We start from the raw sequence: 20048 nt of genomic DNA, 5'->3' as shown, positions 1-20048 counted from the left end.
CTGTCTCTATAGAATCGATGTTAAATAGTTGTAATCGTGTTCGTCGGTTAAAGAGCTTCGTAAAAATACCTTTTTATGTAATTGATTGTTTAAAAAACGGGCAAAAACTTCTAGTTTAGTATAAGATATATACCAAATCTAAGCTCGTTTTCTTCAGAAAATGACAGACAATTTTGTTCGTGACTATGAGTGCGACACAGGTCCTTCTATAATTGCTCTGAGCCGCCCACAGCTCGGCGTGCCCAAAAGATGCCTTTCAAATTAATTCCATTTTCAAATAATTGTTTTATATTTAATTTTCGAAGGTTCATTCACTTAAGGCATGTGTTAGTGTGTGTAAAACCTGAGTATAGACAAAAAAGATCAATTCTCAACCCTAGTATTTGCTATAATATTCAAAAGGTACTTGAAAAATCTCTGTCACAAGGAGTTACTTTATATTATACCTACTACTACTAGTTATAGCTATACTTTTTTTTATTCTCACAAGTTAGCTCTTGACTACAATCTCACCTGACGGTAAGTGATGATACAATATAAGGTGGAAGCGGGCTAACTTGTTAGGAGTAGGATGAAATCCAAACCCTTTTCGGTTTCTACACGACATCGAACCGGAACGCTAAATCGCTTGGCGGTACGTCTTTGTCAGTGGGGTGGTAACTAGCCACGGCCGAAGCCTCCCACCAGCCAGACCTGGACTAATTAAGAAAACCTCAATCGGCCCAGCCGGGGATCGAGCCCAGAACCTCCGTCTTGTAAATCCACCACGCATACCACTGCGCCACGGAGGCCGTCAAAACTTAAGTACTGCTGCTTACTGTAAAAGACTTGAAGATAATAGGTATGTTACTAATGAGCTGGATACACATGAAATTCGTTTATTTAGGAGTATCAGTAGACTTTTTAAAAGCCTAATATTTGCCATTCAGGCTGTTACTAGGTAAATGTACAACTAAAATACCATAGAGCAGGTCGAAAGGTAAAGTCCAGCCGAGGTACACAGATAACATCGCACAATTTATTACAACACCGCAGATAAATTATAAAAGGAAGAAATAAACAAGATTTAGAATGATTGTATCATTTAGGTGCGCTGTGCAAACTAGAGGAGAGATATTATGTTGGTGGAGGATTTTAATGGCCACATTTTGTTGTTAAATATATAGGGGATTTGATGGGGCACTTTCAAGTTGACAAGGTAACTTCGAATCGTATCATTCATATCGTAGAGCCAAGGACGTCGTATCCTTAGAAGATATTTTATAATTTCAATTTCAATAATTTATCCTAATAACATATGAAAATTTGAATCGATGGTGCGCTTCTTTAGATCTAAAGAAGATATATAGAAGAGCACGCCAGTAAGAAGGCGGCGGAGTGAGATATGATGTGCAATGTCATTACCCCGGCGCGGCGGAGCGTGGCGCCCTCGGTTCCGCTCGGCGCGCCGGTCAGCCACCTTGCTGCTTGCGAGGAGCCGGTGATCTCACCTGTGCCGCGAGCTCCAAGTCTTTCTTACCAACTAATATTATAAAGAAAGACTTTTTTTTTTTATTCTTTACATTACCTGATGGTAAGTGATGATGCAGACTAAGATGGAAACGGGCTAACTTTTATGGAGGATGAAAATCCACACCCCTTTTCGGTTTCTACACGACTTCGTACCGCAACGCTAAATCGCTTTGCGGTACGTCTTTGTCGGTAGGGTGGTAACTAGCCACGGCCTAAGCCTCCCACCAGACAGACCTGGACCAATTAAGAAAATCTTAATTGGGGATCGAACCCAGGACCTCCGTTTTGTAAATCCACCGCGCATACCACTGCGCCACGGAGGCCGTCGAAAGACTTTGTTTTTCTGTTTGTTACAATGCACTTATCTCTGAAACTAGCACTGTAAAACACTTTTTTGTATATTATGATGGCCAGACAGCATAGCTTGGCAACTTCGCTCGTAACACTCCCTATGTTCCGCGCGGGCAGGCCACCGTGTAGCGATGAAAGAAAACCCCACGACTGATGCACGTCACTTCACCGCACGCACGATTTGTCACCCGCGCAGTCTTTCCCGAATAACATAGGAGTGTCTTGCCAAAATCATATAAAAACTACAGACTTTCAGTTCAGTTTAGAGAAGTAACTATAGATGTAGAAGCACAGGCCACGTGTAGAAGTAAAGATTGCACAGGAAGTGAGACAGTGATGAAGTCAACATCCAAACTGTTACATCAAGTAACAGAAATGACAAAGCACTTTAAAATAGTTTATTTTCCTAACATCTAATGTGCACTGTAAGATGACGTAAGGTATGACTGCATTTCTTTATTTGACAATTGACTGCGATCTCACCGGGGCAGAGACGTGCGCTTCATAGAAGCATAAACACAATGCATATGCATTGCATACCCTGAGAATTCATTACGAACCTGTAAATGGAAAATTCCACCTCCAAAGGAGGAATTTTCCTTTTTGTACAAATTGTAAGTATAGAGGCTACCCTAGTTAAAAACCTAATTTATTATAAGTATACAGTAATAGTCATTAAATATAAAGTAGGTAAGTATTAGTAATTGACATAATAATTCCTAGAATTAATTTCCTAACAAAAACATTTTTTTTTAATTGAAATTGATTTCTTATTCGATCACGCAAAGATACTCCGAGCATAGCTCGTTCCATCGCCCGCATTGCTTATCAATAAAGTATATTTTCCGAAAGGTTAAAATCTAAGTCTATCAAAAAATGTAGTGACAATAGCTCAACAGTAAAACCGAGGGGTGGTGGTTCGATCCCCGTCCCGCTGATCTATTGTCGTACCCACAGAACAGACAACGCTAAAAGCAAACACTTATCATATATCTGTGGTCGTACCCACATCTAAATAATAAAATATGGCAAATATTCTTTTAAAAAAAGTCTACCTTCCTTTACTGCACCCATATAACGCCGACCACACACAGTCAATCTATGCGAAGCGCGTAGGAATGTGGACAGTGAAATAAATATCGAAACCACACCAATAGCCATATTCCGATATAATAGGAATATAATATTATACTAGCTGATGCCATGCGGTTTCACCCGTGTAGTTCCCGTTCCGTAGGAATACGGGGATAAAACACTCACAAATAATGTGGCTCAGCTAAGCCTTATAGCCTTTCTCGATAAATGGGCTATCTGACACTGATTTTTCAAATCGGACCAGTAGTTCCTGCGATTAGCGCGTTCAAAAAAACTAACAAACAAACTCTTCGGCTATATAATATTAGTATAGATTACTCGTATATTTATTTCGTCAGCATTCCAAACAACAATTTCCAACTGATTTTCAAACTATTTTAACTCTCTAATTATTAGAAAAGTAATTAATTTTTATGTATCTCCAAGAATGTAAGTCCAGTAAAAGCCGATTTATTCGTAACACTTCAAGTTTCGGATGTGTCGAAACGTCCCCGAGTCAACGGTGCGGAACTAGAGGGCGTACGGTCTGTTGCCTCCGCTACTGAATTGAAAACGTGATTCCGAGCGACGCCGGCGGTTTTTGCTGTTTGTGTTACCTGCCGCTTGTTTATTTTATTACAATGAACTTTTGTGGCGATGTCATAGAATGGGAACCCGAGGTAGCCAGATCTTCCTGGGGTTTTTTTGACTCTTTACAAATTAGCCCTTGACTACAATCTCACCTGATGGTGTAAGGGAGTGATGATGCCATAAGATGGGAACGGGCTAACTTGTTAGGAGGAAGCCTTTGCCGAGTTTGTGTAACCTGCCGCTTGTTTATTTTATTACAATGAACTTTTGTGGCGATGTCATAGAATAGGAGCCAGGTAGCCAGATCTTCCTGGTGTTTAAAACAGAAAGTGAGAGAACAGATGCAGCTCCTACGGCTTTACGTGGTTTTCGAGGCACGGGGGAGTACCAACACCGCCAACTTTTCAATTCCAGGTTGCTATTAAGATTTTTCTTGTATGAAAAACCCCAATAACGTATTTTTATTCTATACACTTATAATATATATCACCCGCGTGGTTCCCGTTACCGTAGGAATACGGGGATAATATATAGCCTATACAATTCCTCGATAAATGTTCTATCTAACACTAAAAAAAAATCAAATAGGACCAGTAGTTCCTGAGATTATCGCGTTCAGGCAAACAAACAAACTCTTCAGCTTTATAATGTTAGTATAGATAATGAGTATCTATAACTTACTAGCGGACGCCCGCGACTTTGTCCGCGTGAAATTCGATGTAAACTTTCAAGTACCTCTACCCTACCCCTACCTTACGTTGAAATTTTTCCTGAATTTTCTTTGTTATAAACCTCACGGAGCCCGAGACCTTTCCAACGAATGCAAAACCGTGGAAATCGGTTCGCGCGTTCTGGAGTTATAGCGTCAGGAAGGAAAACCCGACTTATTTTTATATAGTAGAGAATATGATAACATACACGTTACATCTGCAGTCTGTACACTTGACAAGTATTCTGAGATATTCTGGTAGCCGATTAGAGAGCTCCGTACATATGGCGCATAGATTAGGTCAACGAACTGGATCACAGGTTGTGTTAATTAACTCACTTGATCTTATCATATGTATGGTATTGTCTTGTCTTATATAACGTGAGTCGCAGCAGGTCCTTCCACTTAAATGCAATCAGGAAGTGACAATTGAATTAGCAGTTCTGGACAGGGTTGTCTTTGCTTAGATCTAAGTATAGACAAAAAAGACGACACTGTTCAATAACAGGATGATTGGAATAGCGATATTTTTTTAAATATGACCAATTTCTCTTTCAAGTTAGTCGTAAAGACTGTCAGGAGTGGGCATTACAGTAGTCAACGGGCGAGGTTATAACTCATCTGTTGGTATTGAGTCCGGTCCTTTAACTGAGGAGGTATTAAACCTTTATTCTGTTAATTACTCTACTATTTCTATATAGAGATGTTTATAATTATCAGCCAATTTTTGATGGCACAATGAAAGGACAAGACTCTCCTAAAAGGAGATGGATTTGGAACTTAGACCCACTATGCTGTGTTCTGTGGCAGGTTTAGATGACCCTTAGCAAGGAAAAGAGTCTCTTCTAATAGTAGATGGAAGCTTAAACCTACCATTCTTATATTGGCTGATTAAGGGTTAACGCTATTAATGATTAAGGCCGACGCGACGGCTCAAAGTGCTCTCCTTGACACGGCGGTGCACTACCAATTTTCGCAATACAGAACAATTTTTAGACTTTTGATCCCTTTATCCCTTTATTGTGCAGCTTTTAAGTCACTGGAAAAACGAGACAGGCAGACATTGGTTTGAAAACAAACAGAGACATGTTTTGCTCATCAGATAAGGGGGCAGGATATACAGACAAAGCGATGACCCTACAATAGGTTCCATTATCGTTGCTAATAGAACAATAAAGTGTGTCATGTCAGTTGGGTCGCGTAATCTAGAGGGTGACGCCGTACCGCGACCTGCATTGCGTGGCGCTTATCGCTAATTCTACATTTCAAATCCAGCATTCCATCTGACAGTTTGAATATAGAGCGCGAAGAAGGAGGATTTCTAAACAGCCAGTGACATTACTGTTTAAAAAAAGAAGGTCTACTAAGAGTGTACAGAAGATTTATTCCAATACAGCCAGTGACATTAAATTAAAATAAAAATATACTTGCACACACAAGAAGGTAAACAGAAGGAGGATTAATCGTGTACAGCCAGTGACATTACTATTAAATTGATTAACGAAAGATAATATAGGAGTAATACCTTTTTGGTGACCAATAACTTTTTATTAAACAAAAAAAACTCCTTACTTTTCTATATGTATGCAGCCAGTAACAAGAACTTGTAGGTAGGAATAAAAAAAGCTAAGTTATTATATAACTATTAAAGCATTAATTTTATGCAACACCTTTATAAGAAAAGGTGTAAAAGAGAAAAGTTTTATAAATGTATGAAAAATTTTAAATAATCGCAAAGAAAAGAAGTATTTGTTTCCAACTGCCTTGTTAAAATTGAGGCTTGAATGGAAATCCCCATTAAAAGAGCACAGTGATAGTCCAGAAACAAAGGAGAGTAGGAGGATTTAACAAGTTATTTGAAACTAAACAGGTTTTATTATCTGCGTGGATGTGGAACTTTTTGGCGCGAAATAAACAAGTGGCCGCCATGTTGGGGTTGCTCGCTGCGGCCGCTGTGGTGGTGATCTTTTTAGCCACTAGAGGGCGGAGCCATGTGGTCGTCGAACAGTTTCTGGTGGAAACTGAAGATGTCAGCGAAGATCCGTACATATTTTCTGCTCACAGGTAAATTATATAATTTATAGAATTAAGTAGATGGATGTCCTGTCCAGAATAGGTCTGAAATTATATATATTTTTCCTTAATATGATTTGTTTCATATTGATACTATAAAGGCGAAAGATTTCGTGAATATGTTTGTTACTGCTTCTCACTTCAACTACTGAAAAACTTGGATGAAATTTCGAATGAAACTACAAAATAAACATATAATTGGAGATTAGATTACCTGCCAAGCAATAACATGTCATTAATATATTATAAGCTTTAATTTTTATACTCTGAACTAGCTGGCGTCGCGCGGTTTCACCCGCGTGGTTCCCGTTCCCGTGGGAATATGGGGATAATATATAGCCTATAGCCTTCCTCGATAAATGGGCTATCTAACACCGAAAGAATTTTTGGAATCGGATCTGTAATTCCTGAGATTATCGCGTTCAATCAAACAAACAAACTCTTCAGCTTTATAATATTAGTATAGATTAAATCATAGTGTATTCCTTAAAATGCCTTAAAATGCCACGGGATCTGTTATAAAAATACACGCGAACAGAGTTCGTTAGGGTATTTGAAGTATTTCGGTTTTTTTCACTACCCCCATTCCTCAGCAAGCTGCAGACTTGATAGTAGTTAAACTTGACCGTGTGTGGCTGGCATTACATTTTATTAACTGTGGAATTCTGAAGATATTTTAGTATTGTTTGGTAGGTATAATTACAACAAAGGTGCCGCAGTAGTGATTTATGTAATTAAATAATACAATGGGTTTTGAACTTTTTATTACAGATATTATACGTACAAAAATTTCAATTTTATGTGTATATTAATTATTACAGATTCCATTTCTATTATTCATTTCATTTATTTTGTATGTTCATTTACATTATACATTATATTATATGTACCTATATATAGTTTTTCCTGAACACACAACTGGACATTGTGGACAATATTTATGTATGTATTATTTGTTCAAATAACTTTCTTTGTTATAAGTAATAAGCAACTAAATGAAATTAAGACAATTAGCAATATTTTAACACCAAACCAAACCAGTGTTTTTTCTTTTTTTACAAGTTAGCCCTTGACTACAATCTCACCTGATGGTAAATGATGATGCAATCTAAGATGGAAGCGGGCTAACTTGTTAGGAGAAGGATGAAAATCCAAACACCTTTCGGTTTCTACACGACACCATACCGGAAAGTAAATCGCTTGGCGGTACGTCTTTGTCGGTAGGGTGGTAACTAACCACGGCCTCCCAACTGTCAAACCTGGGCCAATTAAGAAAACCTCAATCGTCTCAGCCGGCGATCGAACCCAGGACCTCCGTTTGTAAATCCACAGCGCCACAGAGGCCAAAGGCTGTGTGCCTCAGTTTCAACGCATTAGTGACATACCTACTTAATACTTAGTATGAAATTTTACCATGTATATTTTAGGCTCCAAATAGCAATATGAATGTTATTTAAACGGGTACATACCACGATAAAATGACGAGATTTTTATTGTCGATATTTCGACCCAGTTGCATGGATCGTGGTCACGACGGAACTGAAATTGCGAGATGAGAAGTGAAGTCAGCTGTTAGGGGCAGAATCGATCTACCCTCTTTCTCGTTCTTTTTCTTTTTTCAACAACCTCGCGTTTTTGGCTGTTTAGGCAAACCACACTCACGACGTCGCTTTTGTTATTATGCGTATCATGGCGCCCTCTTGGTTTGCACAATTCTACCACCGGGTTGTGGTAGAATTGTGCAAACCACCACCGAAATATCGACAATAAAAATCTCGTCGTTTTATCGTGGTATGTACCCGTTTAAATAACATTCATAATGAACAACCACGAAATAAGTTTAAAATCATTAGTTTCCAAATAGCATTGCTGTTCAATGCAATACCAGTTCAAAAAGTCACGAATAAGTATTTAATCAGAAGGTATGAATTTCCTTTTTTTTCTAGCCTTCCATCAGACGATCGATTCATGCCTTCAATAGGCAACGGGCATTTGGCTACCAATGTCTTCAGTGACACAGTCTACATGAATGGTCTATACAACGGACGTAAAGGCGAGAGCAGACGGGCCAGAATACCAGCCTGGGCCAACATACGTCTCAACTCAACCCTCACCAACCATCCGTACAGTCCAGTATACAGTTTGGATACTAAACACGGTGTGTTCCAAGTGACAGTTGACAGAGATAGATCGATTGTCACGCAGAGAATCTACGCTCATAGATATTACACGAGGTCAATTGTGAACCAGATCAAAGTTGAACCAAAGAGCCATACAGGCAAGTAACTTTTTATTTGTGCCAATTCTGGAACACTTCAAAAATACTTGACAAACCTACACTAAAAAGCGGAAAATAACGTCGAGTGCTTTATTTCGTTTTGAAGAGAGTGCTGTACCAAATATGGAACAGCAATACATTTCTACATGCTAGCGTTCTAAGTATCCTCTCGCAGCATCCATACATGGCTTATGTATTTATTAACCGACTTCATAATTTTTATAATGCATTAGACATGGATTATGAACACAATTTAATGTCTTACGGCATAATAAAAATATTTCATTTCCAAATCAAATCCTATTAAATTTGCTTAATATTGTTGGGTTAAAGAAAGATTATAAAAGGTAATGTAATTCGAAAGAACTACATTAAAATGTATATAATAAACCTACCTACTAAAACAAAACAAATATTTTACTGATAACTCTGACAACCTCCTGAATTATTATTTGAACAATATATCACAACAGAAAGATTGCTATACCACTTTTAAACGGCGCTCTATAAAAATGAAGAATTTAAGCTCAGCAAAACCGCATACCAGTGATATTGCTGTTAAAAAGTTAATTTTGTTTTTAGATCCAAACTTCGTTCATCATCAAATCTGGATAGCCATCAAACAAATGCCGGGACCTGACAGCAAGGACATCGACTTCGAGGCCCCAACTCCTGAGGTTATTGACGAAATGTTGGTATGGAAAGCGTGTGGGAAGACGAAGGAGGTGGAAGACCCAGCATATCAGGGGTTGCCGGAAAAAGTATGCGCATACTGGTCATCTGTCCCCGATCATCTCGTGGTACCACACATTAGGAGTCGAGTGATCACATTTCTCATGACTGCGGATAAAAACGAGACTGTGGCGAGACAAGAGTTTATTAAAAGTAAGTTTTATCGTGATACTCATTTATTCAGCCATATCTTCATCAATCTTTGAAGAGATTCTTTCAAATTATGAAGAGATTCTAAAGATTGCACATATAAACATGATTTTATTATAATAATCTAAACTTATAATGCTATCTTTGTCAACTTATACCTATCCTAAAATAGCAAAGTTTATTTTGGTGTTTATTGGAGGCTTTTCTTGTTTTAACTATCTATACTAGCTAGTCTATATCTGAGTAATGATTATGTACATTGAAGATATTTTAAATTTTTTTATTGGAGGGCTATATGATAAACTAGCGGACGCCCGCGACTTCGTCTGAGTGGAATTTAGTTTTTCACAAATCCCGCGAGAACCATGGATTTTTCCAGGATGAAAAGTAGCCTATGTGTTAATCCAGAGTAAAAACTATTAAGTAGTTGCGGCGTTAAAGAGTAACAAACATCCAAACAAACATCAATACAAACTTTCGCGCTTATAATATTAGTAAAAACGATATGATGAATATTCGACACTTAAGCCAAAAATTATTGTAAAAATTAAACTACTGAATAATTAAGTACTTGCCATGATTTGTGCTCATATTACGAAGAAGGTCTAAAAAAATTATACGTTTTCTCGCAAATATAAAATTAGAAGACAGTGAAAATGGACCTAGCGTACACAATTTAAAAAGCAATATGAAAAATGTATCAATATCAAGTATGGTAAAGTTACATGTATGACAGTATTGCAGGAAGACGGCGATGAGTTGTTCGAGAAGCACGTAGAACAGTGGGGGAAACTCTACCGGCAGGGTGGGTTGGAGATTGAAGGGAACTTGCAGTTGGTAAGTTGTTTTTTTTGAATCTAATGACAAGTTTACTGCGATTTCACCTGATGTTAAGTGACGACGGCACGCGGGCTAACTTGATAGAGCTACAAGTTTATTTACCCATACATCTGAAATTCCTCAGTGCTTGAAGACGATAGTCTTCGAACAGTGCATGTTGCCAGTGATGACCTATGGATCCGAGACTTGGTCGCTGCCTATGGGCCTTATTAGAAGGTTCAAAGTCACTCAGCGGGCGATGGAGCGAGCTATGCTTGGAGTTTCTCTGCGTGTACGAATCAGGAATGAGGAGATTCGCAGACGAACTAAAGTCACTGACATAGCTCAGCGAGTCGCGAAGCTGAAGTGGCAATGGGCAGGCCACATAGTTCGAAGAGTCGATGGACATTGGGGTCCCAAGGTGCTGGAATGGTGACCCCGCACCGAAAAGCACAGTGTTGGTCAACCCCCCACTAGGTGGACCGAGGATATCAAGCGGGTTGAAGGGAGCCGCTGTTCTATGTTCAGCAGTGGACGTCTATTGGCTGACAATGATGATGATGACAGGTTATAGCTTAGGCTGAGCGTAGTTCCACTAACTCGAGTTAACAGGCTAAGAGCCAATTGAAGCGTCAATTGAAAGAAATTTATACTAAGACAATTTCGTTTGCAGGCTAAAATAGTCAATGGAATCTGGTACTATTTCCTCAGCGCACTGCCATCTGAGGAATCTCATTTCCCTCTTGACCGATACTATGGTTTAAGTCCGACTGGGTTGGCTAGAGGCGGTACCTTTGATGATTATGAAGGTAAGACAGCTTTGAAAAAAAATGTCATGCGCTCTTGACAAAGTGGTCGTGTTTGCTGTGATGTGCGCTGGAATGTTTCTCCAGTCGTCACCTCACATTTTGTTTGATAAATTTTCATGTAAAATAGAAAAATCAATGTGATATTGGACACTATTAGTTTCCTGTTGAAAACCCTAAAATTTAAAACCCTAAAATGGCATCGAATATTTTAGGTCACAACTTCTGGGACACAGAGATGTGGATGTTCCCTCCAATACTACTTATATATCCGCAGTACGCGCGTAAACTGCTGCAGTATCGGCTCGACAATGCGTATGTGGCTGCAGAGTTGGCCAGAATTACTGGGAACAAAGGATATAGGTGAGAGATCATTCTATGATATACCTAGGTACTTTCCTATCGTGTCTATTCTATCACAGTTCTCAACAGAGTCAAGGTTAGGCTTTTCTCCTTATGTTACCATCGTACACTAGGGTATTTCAGGCACATTATGCGGCGTGGTGAATGCTTCTTAGAGAAGTTGCCTCACCTGCTCGTGGTGCAACTTGCAGATTGACTGATGAGGCTCTGGCGACCGACTAATGGCGGTATTCCATAACCATTCTCTACTGGCTGGATTTTTATAAATTACACAGGCCGGTGTAGGGCAACAGCGGAACCGGTGCGGATTAATCCAGCTCTGCGCATGACTAACCCCAGCGTGGTCATTCTGTGGGCATCAACCTTAACGGATAAAGCCAAAACAAAACAGTCCCTAGTCCCCGGTGGTCCCGCTATTCCCGGCTCTGCCAGCGTTTGTTGTAACAGCGGGGTAAGGTGTGTCAAGAATCTCCGGGGGAGATTCCGCTGTCAGCCCCGACGACTGAACCTGGCAAGGTTTGGAAGTCTAGGCAAGAAGCCTATGTCCAGCAGTGGACGTATATCGGCTGGCATCATATGATGATGATGATAATGACATATGTATTCTGGGGCCAAACACAGGTTTCCTTGGGAAAGTGCATACACTGGCAGTGAGGTGACTCAGCCATGTTGTCCTGAAGTGGCTGAATTTGAGCAACACATCAGCGCCTGCATCGCGTTTGCGGCCAGACAATATCTGTCTGTGACTAGAGACGAAGATTGGCTGAAGGTATATTAGTATTGGTATTTGTTAAGAGAGCTTTCAGTGACAATAATAAGTACCTATAACTTTTTGGGATTTACTTTTAATTTTATAATTCCAATAACTAATGTCATAAGAGATAACTCAAAATACTTTACCGAGTAACATAGGGTATAATTTACCCCCTATTTCCATGGAAAAGGAAACTACGTGGGTGTTACCACAAGCAATAAATTAACAATTAGGTAATTAACAATTGTTGTGTTTCCAATTTCAGCATGGCGGATGTTCCATAGTAACAAATATCGCAGACTTCTGGGCTTCCCGCGCTGTTATCAAATTCTCCACCGGTCTCTATGATATTGCGAGTAAGTTCTCTACCTATGACCCGCCCGACTATAATAATGGTTTTTATTTGGTCAATTGCCAACACCTCCCAACCCACAAACCAGCATTAGAGCAGGTGGGTTGTTCACATACTGACGCGATAATGATGATAATGCGTTAATTGCAATTCAATATCCCACTTCTGATGATTGAGGCACAACAATTTATTAGACATATTTAGTTGATGAAAATAATATCAACTAAATATATCTACAGCTTTTAGCATTTTTTGTTCTGTGATGTCTACTAAATTGGAAGTAGTAGTAGAGCTTTGTTACAGAGCTCGCTCGAGAAAGTACTACCATTGTAATTTCATGCCGCCAGTATACATAACTCCTTAGTTGCCGATATAACTTTTGTACCTACGGAGTTTGGACAATGGTGGCTTTTAGATAAAATGCGTCAAGATTTGTGGTTTTATAGAAATTTGTTAAAAATGCAATCGATCGATCGATATCAACCCATATTCGGCTCACTGCTGATCTCGAGTATCCTCTCAGAATGAAAGGGGTTAGACTAATAGTCCACCACGCTGGCCGAATGCGGATTGGCAGACTTCACACACTCAGAAAATTAAGAAAATTCTCTGGTATGCAGGTTTCCTTACAATGTTTTTCCTCGACGTTTGAGACACGTGATATTTAATTTCTTAAAATACATGCAACTGAAAAGTTGGAGGTGCATACCCCAGACCGGATTCCAACCCACACCCTCTGGAATTTTAGGCAGGGGTCATATCCCTACATATATACTATATATATACTGGGCTATCACGACACGAAAAATGCAATGAAAATCTTGATTTAGACCTAATATATGTACCTACTACAGAGTTTGGACTATATTGGTTTTAACAGCATAATATGCGTTTAGGTTGATGGTATTAGAGAAATTTGGTAGAAATACAAAGAAAATCTTGATATTTTCAGACGTGATGGGTCCCGATGAAGACCACAGCAACGTGACCAATTCTGTGTTCACCAACGTGGTCGCTGGGTATTCCCTTTATTTGGCGCAGTGAGTAGCAATGGTTTTTTTTAGAGAATATTATTACCATAGGTATCTTTATAACCGCTATAATAATTATGACCAATATACCTGATCCCCACTCAGGCGGGAACGTACGGCAATTTTTTTTTTATACCCTTGACTACAATCTCACCTGATGGTAAGTGATGATGCAGTCTAAGATGGAAGCGGGCTAACTTGTTAGGAGAAGGATGAAAATTCACACACCTTTCGGTTTCTACACGGCATCGTACCGGAACGCTAATCTTTGCCGGTAACTAGCCACGGCCGAAGCCTTCCACCAACCAGACCTGGACAAATTAAGAAAATCTCAATCTGCTCAGCCGGGGATCGAACCCAGGACCTAAGTCTTGTAAATCCACCGCGCATACCACTGCACCACGGAGGCCGTCAAATAAGCTTCGACCAACACCTTAAGAAGCTTTCCCTTAGCTGTTGGACCAAGAGTCGGATACAGAAGGCAGTTATTCTTCAGACGGCGCGTATTGTGAGAAGGCTCTCTGGAGTCCTGATCACCGGTTGCTTGGGCAAATGTCCCGTAGCGGCAGAGGTTTTTTTATTTAATTAGAAACAAATAAATAAAATTGATAGATCTATATAGCTTGTAAGTGGATTAGGCATTTCGTATAATGTAATTTTAATAATTACATAGTTTATACTATAAAGTTAAAAATCGTCTTCTGCTAGAACGCTAGTTCTAACACATTAATGAATCTTCTTTTCAGATACGTAGCTTGTCTGTGCAAATCCTACTACATGGCGAAGAATCCCGACCACTGGGCAGACATCGCCTGGAGTCTCGCACTACCTTACGATAAGACGTTGGACTATCATCCACAATTCGAAGGGTACAAGCGAGGGGAAGCCATAAAACAGGCAGATGCTGTGCTATTGGGTTTCCCATTACAGTATCCAATGAATATGTGAGTATATACAGTACCACCAATCCGTATTGGAGCAGCTAGGTGGGTTCACGCTCCATATTCTCTCTCATAAAGGAAGGAGGCTTTGCTCACCTGATGGTAAGTGATGATGCAACCTAAGATGGAATCGGGCTAACTTGTTAGGAGAAGGATGAAAATCCACACCCCTTCCGGTTTCTACACGACATCGTACCGGGACGCTAAATAGCTTGGTCTTTGCCGGTAGGGTGGTAACTACTCACGGTCTAAGCCTCCCACCAGCCAGACCTCGACCATTTAAGAAAACCTAAATCGGCCCAGCCGGGGATCGAACCCAGGACGTCCGTCTTTTAAATCCACCGCGCATACCACTGCGCTACGGAGGCCGTCATAACTAAATTAACTAGTACTTCACAAAGTTATAACTGTAAACGTTTAAATTGCGTATGTTATAAAATTGAGATAAACAATTACTTGTTAGTGCCAGTTAACACAATGTATTACCTAGAATCTAGATCGTTTATTCACGCAATTAGATGCAGTCCTCAAATCACAATGAAAACATTCACACTTGATATTTTACGAGTCGGTATTTCGCAATATTCACATCGTTCAGAGGGTTAATTGTCTCAAGTGTGCATTGTTTGTTTTAGGTCACACTTATTATAATAGATGAGGTCTGAGGGTCACAATGAGACAGTTAAAATAATGTCTGTACCTACCTTAGATCTGTAGTTTTGTGGGTCAATAGAAAATCAATAAAACGTGATTAGGTAATAAACAGAAGTAGGTACCTGTATGTTTTAGGGCCTGTAGCCAGACCTTTGTAATTTTTATAGTCATGAGTTCCTACCATCAGAAGATAAGCACGGTTGACAACTATAAAGTTTAGAATTTAGATCATCGTGGCTTTAAGGGTAGTAATCTTTTTTAATTCTTCGAGATATGATAAATTATGACTTATCAGTTAAGTCGCCAGATTTCAATTTCGTGGTAACTCTTCGCCAGTAGGTATAGATACAGAATTTAAACATTAAGATCCCAATATATATAGATACCTAGTGATAATTATTAATAATCTGATATAATCATTGGTGTATGTACCACATCGACTATGTACCACCAAAACCGACATCAATTGTGAGTGACAGTTAAACCACGTTCAACCAAATTAACTGAACGCTCACGTAAATCGCAACCTATTTTACTAAGGTAGGTAATTCATGTGTGATGTGAAACTTTTAGTTCAACACGTATAAACGACCTCACATACTATGAGTCAGTGACCCGAGGAAACGGCCCCGCCATGACCTGGAGCATGCACACCATCGGCCAGCTGCAAATACAAGACAACCTACGAGCTGCTACGCTCTTCAACAGAAGCTACGAGGGATATGTGCGTGAGCCTTTCAAGGTAACGTTTATTGACGAATCCTAAACTTACTGAATGGACTGACTGAACTGCTGAACAGAATAGTTAGATTATACTTTGGATTAACAACGTACCTATAGGCTAATGTTTATCTCGGAAAAATCATTACCAGTGGACATCGCCCAAGCGCAGAATAGTAATGACTAATGACATACTGTCCGCACAAGGCAGTTTACTGGACTAAACCACAGATCTGACCTATTGGCCCATCATTTCCAGGGGTTTGAGAAATATGAACGGGGGAGGAAAGATCCCCCGCACATAATAATAACCCATCCGAGAGAAGTCCCACACCGCTGATCATAATCATCAACAGCCGATGTATGTTCACAACAGGACATGGGCTTCTTGCATGGATTCCAAACACGATGTTTTCGTGTCGCTAACATGCAGCGGCTCCCTGCAACCGGCTTGATATCCTCGGTCATATTGGACATAACACTGCGCTCTACGGTGTGCAGTCGCCATTCCAGCCCCTTGGGATACTAACGTCCATCGGCTCTTCGAATTATGAGGCCTGCCCATTGACACTGAGCTATGTCAGTGACTTTGGTTCTTCTGCGGATCTGCTCATTTTTTATTCGATTACATAGAGAAACTCTAAGGATAGCTCGCTGATAACTATTTAATCTATATTAACCTTGTCTTGATCAGGTCTGGTCAGAACAGCGTCGTCCAAAAGTAGGCGCCGTGAACTTCCACACTGGCATGGGTGGATTCCTGCAAACTCTCATGTTTGGATACGGTGGTATCCGAATACATTTAGACCGGCTTGAGATAACGCAGCCACAGTTGCCGCCAGAAGCCACCAAGTTCAGGATTAAAGGTAAGCAAACCTAAATACGACTCATTGGTCCAGTGGCTAGCGAGTAAGTAGTCAATAGTCATCTATATTGCTTTGATATACCTACCGGAATACAGCAATGCTGCTTGCTTGAAATGAAGTAGTATATAGATATTTCCAAGAGTATCGACACGATACATCAGCTCTGGATTACATTGAATTTTCCATTTTACATTGAATTTTTTTCGTTGCACCCTGAGGCTTTATACTTTGGGGTTTATTTAATTATTGTCAGATATTGATAGAAGTATAGGGATGAAAAGTAACTTACTAATTAATTTTCCAGACATAAAATACTTGGGCGCAAAGCTGACGCTAGACATTCGTATTTCACAAACTACCCTCACCGTCGCGTCTGTGGACGACAACTGGCCTCTTATGATGAACAATGGAAAGTACAATGTCACATTGGTGCCTGGGATGATTGGTATGTTCTTATTTCGCCTGGCACATCTGGCATATCACAACCTTTAAAAATAGTGAAAACCATCATGATATTTGTCCATCTTATTCAAGGGTGTACTTAATGTTACTTTAGTACATTGCTGGATTAAGGAAAGTTAATGCCCGAACCAATCGTCCCCTGTGGTCCTTCCTATCCTTAAGTGAACTACAAATAATTAATTAAAAAATGTTAACTAGCTACCTAGGTTACCTTGGTACCATAGGTAGAATATGTATCAATCAACGTGAATAAAAAACGCGGGTTTTAAAATTGTTTTGACTTTAGAGTGCTGGTGTTTTTCTCTCTGGTGCCATCCTTAGACGGGATTCTCTAAGCAAGCTTATAGGCTAATCCAAGACTGCCTACATAAGTGGTAAGAATGGAGTGAATTGAACGCTCGATGACGTCCAAAATCGTTATACGAGACAATCTGCTATAAGCCTAATGACCCTCAGGGTACATGGAACACTATGGAGTCGCTACGATTTTTAAGAGCATACGAGTATGAGCACCTCAGGACTCCCAAAATCTCCTGCGTAAATATTCTTAGGAAAAGAATGCCCGCTGTGGCAAATTTTTGACCCGATCGGGGGGACATTGATTACCTATTACTACTATAAAATATGTAGGTAGAGTCTGTCTCTTTGAGTAGTTACGAAATTGCAAAGAATTAGTCTAATTAAATAAATAATAACCCTTTATTTACAGTGACGCTGAAAGGCACCGGACCATTCACGATACGTACCATACCGTGGAAGCACTGCAAGTTGCCTCTGGACACCATCGGAAATAATTATCTTAGACCTATAGACTAATTTGCCGTACTATAGTTTGATTGTAAGTTTATCGCACATTGCTTTAAGATCCGCAATATGGAAAACCGCAAAACGCAGTTAAAGTTCTTTCTGCCAGTCAAATATTATTATGTTTATTATATGTATACCGACTCACTTTATCTAAACCTAAAATTGAGAAGAGGTAAATATCTGTATTGTGAAAATGAAGTCTTTTCTAAACTTTTACTATTTTCTTGTTTAAATTTATTGTAAATAAACAGGTAGGTAGATATATTCTTATTCTAAGGATGTATTTGATTTTAGTTAGCGAAATAATGTTTTGCGTGTGAATAATGAGTTTTTTTTAATTACTAGTGGAAAAATAATAATGACGTCATGTCGCATACGTATAGTCTGATGTTTATCTAGGTGAAGAGATCATCTGATTGCATTTTCAGTAAAATGTGTAGTGGTACGTAGGTAAATGGCAATTTGTGACGAACGATAAATGTACATAAAATTAAATATCCAAAATAATTTGGTGGTTTCTTTTATTTTCTAAAATTGAATTATGTTCCTACCAGAATTTCAAAAAATCTAATCTACCTAACTACGGGTAAAATATAGAATAGAAAAGTTTGAACTCCAAACCCCTCTGTTGGACGAAGTCCATAGTACGGACGAAATCCATCCTACGCCATCAAAACAGGTACCTATAATGTATGTGTATTATTATACAGAAAAAGCTTGAGTAGGTATGTGATTCGAAGGAGCTTCGAATTTATCGTTTAGATACTTAGCAATTTGCTTACATAGATACTTAATTAGTGAATATGCGCAAAACCGCTATTTTGCAAATAAAATGGCCGCGGCAATTAATTTTAATTACTACAGGTAGATCAGCGAGGCTAATTTATAGTATGGTAAGTAGGTATTTATAATTATAGGATATAAGACTACCAATCAGTAATTATAAACCGTGACTATTTTTTAACCTAATGAAAACGTTTTTTAAAAGTTGGTAGTTAAGTATATAGATACCTACCTACTCTAGTAATAATTTTGAAATAGAATAGTGAATCCTACCTAGTTGTGTTAGTGCTGTCTCAAATTCAAATTTAATTTTTTTTCACGTACTTACCTACCAAAGCTTATTTATATTTATTTATTTATAATAGCTTTATTGCACAAAAAATAACAAAAGAACACATCAATTTTATAGGCAAAAGGCGACCTTAACACTAATAGTGATCTCTTCCAGGCAACCCAAACGTAAATAATCTGAATATCTTGTGAGATGGGATATTGCAATACAATAAATAAGTACTATTCACTGTAAATAATAATAAATATACAGATTAAATATTTCCATATTATAAAACACATAATTTGTATAATTGCTTATTTTATAAACACTTTTCAAACGTCAGGTCTGTCCGTTTATAACGACTAGTGACTGTCACCGGTTCGGAAAGCAGGATCTGCTAAAAAAACATGTAAAAAAACTCAAAACTTGCGCTTTTACAAAATCATACATCATTATAGTTTCCAATTATAAAATCATTAAAATTTATTCTACTTTTACTTCCTGTGTAAAGATGGCCTCCAAACATCTTTGTTATTGTGGAATACATCTATACTAATATTATAAAACTAAAGAGTTTGTGTTTGTTTGATTGAACGCGCTAATCTCAGGAACTACTGGTCCGATTTGAAAAATTCTTTCAGTGTTAGATAACCCATTTATCGAGGAAGGCTATAGGCTATATTTTATCCCTGTATTTCTACGGGAACGGGAACCACGCGGGTGAAACCGCGCGGCGTCTACTAGTCAATAATAATTGTTCAGTAGTATGTCTTTATCTTTTATTGTAATAATTCGATGGGCGTCCTGATTTTAACAGACATATGCCACCGTAGCCAAGTGGTACGTCGATTCTCGTTCTACGATCGCAAACGCTTTGAAAACTAGAAAATGTATGGGAATGACTGATCTTGATCAAGTGACCTGTCGATAGCAAATGTCATTACAT

The 20048-nt window shown here is 38.9% G+C and overlaps 1 protein-coding gene across 2 annotated transcripts; it reads left to right on the top strand.

Moving 5' to 3' along the window:
* Window positions 1-5295: 5295 nt before the first annotated feature.
* LOC112045495 (protein-glucosylgalactosylhydroxylysine glucosidase) lies at window positions 5296-18401 on the top strand. Of its 2 annotated transcripts, XM_024081679.2 has the most exons (15): window positions 5296-5680; window positions 6108-6301; window positions 8257-8588; window positions 9171-9473; window positions 10207-10307; window positions 10963-11098; window positions 11311-11458; window positions 12080-12227; window positions 12478-12568; window positions 13517-13604; window positions 14342-14539; window positions 15764-15932; window positions 16605-16776; window positions 17081-17221; window positions 17948-18401. In XM_024081679.2, the coding sequence occupies exons 2-15, from the start codon at window positions 6126-6128 to the stop codon at window positions 18052-18054; spliced, it is 2310 nt and encodes a 769-aa protein (XP_023937447.2). In that variant the 5' UTR covers window positions 5296-5680; window positions 6108-6125; the 3' UTR covers window positions 18055-18401. The 2 variants fall into 2 exon arrangements, with proteins under 2 accessions (XP_023937447.2, XP_023937444.2); XM_024081676.2 differs by lacking the exon at window positions 5296-5680 and having other exon boundaries at window positions 5716-6301.
* The last annotated feature ends 1647 nt before the right edge of the window (window positions 18402-20048 follow it).

Source organism: Bicyclus anynana, chromosome 3, assembly GCF_947172395.1.
Source record: "Bicyclus anynana chromosome 3, ilBicAnyn1.1, whole genome shotgun sequence".
NCBI classification, from domain to species: domain Eukaryota; kingdom Metazoa; phylum Arthropoda; class Insecta; order Lepidoptera; family Nymphalidae; genus Bicyclus; species Bicyclus anynana.
This window is presented reverse-complemented; position numbering and strand designations above follow the sequence as displayed.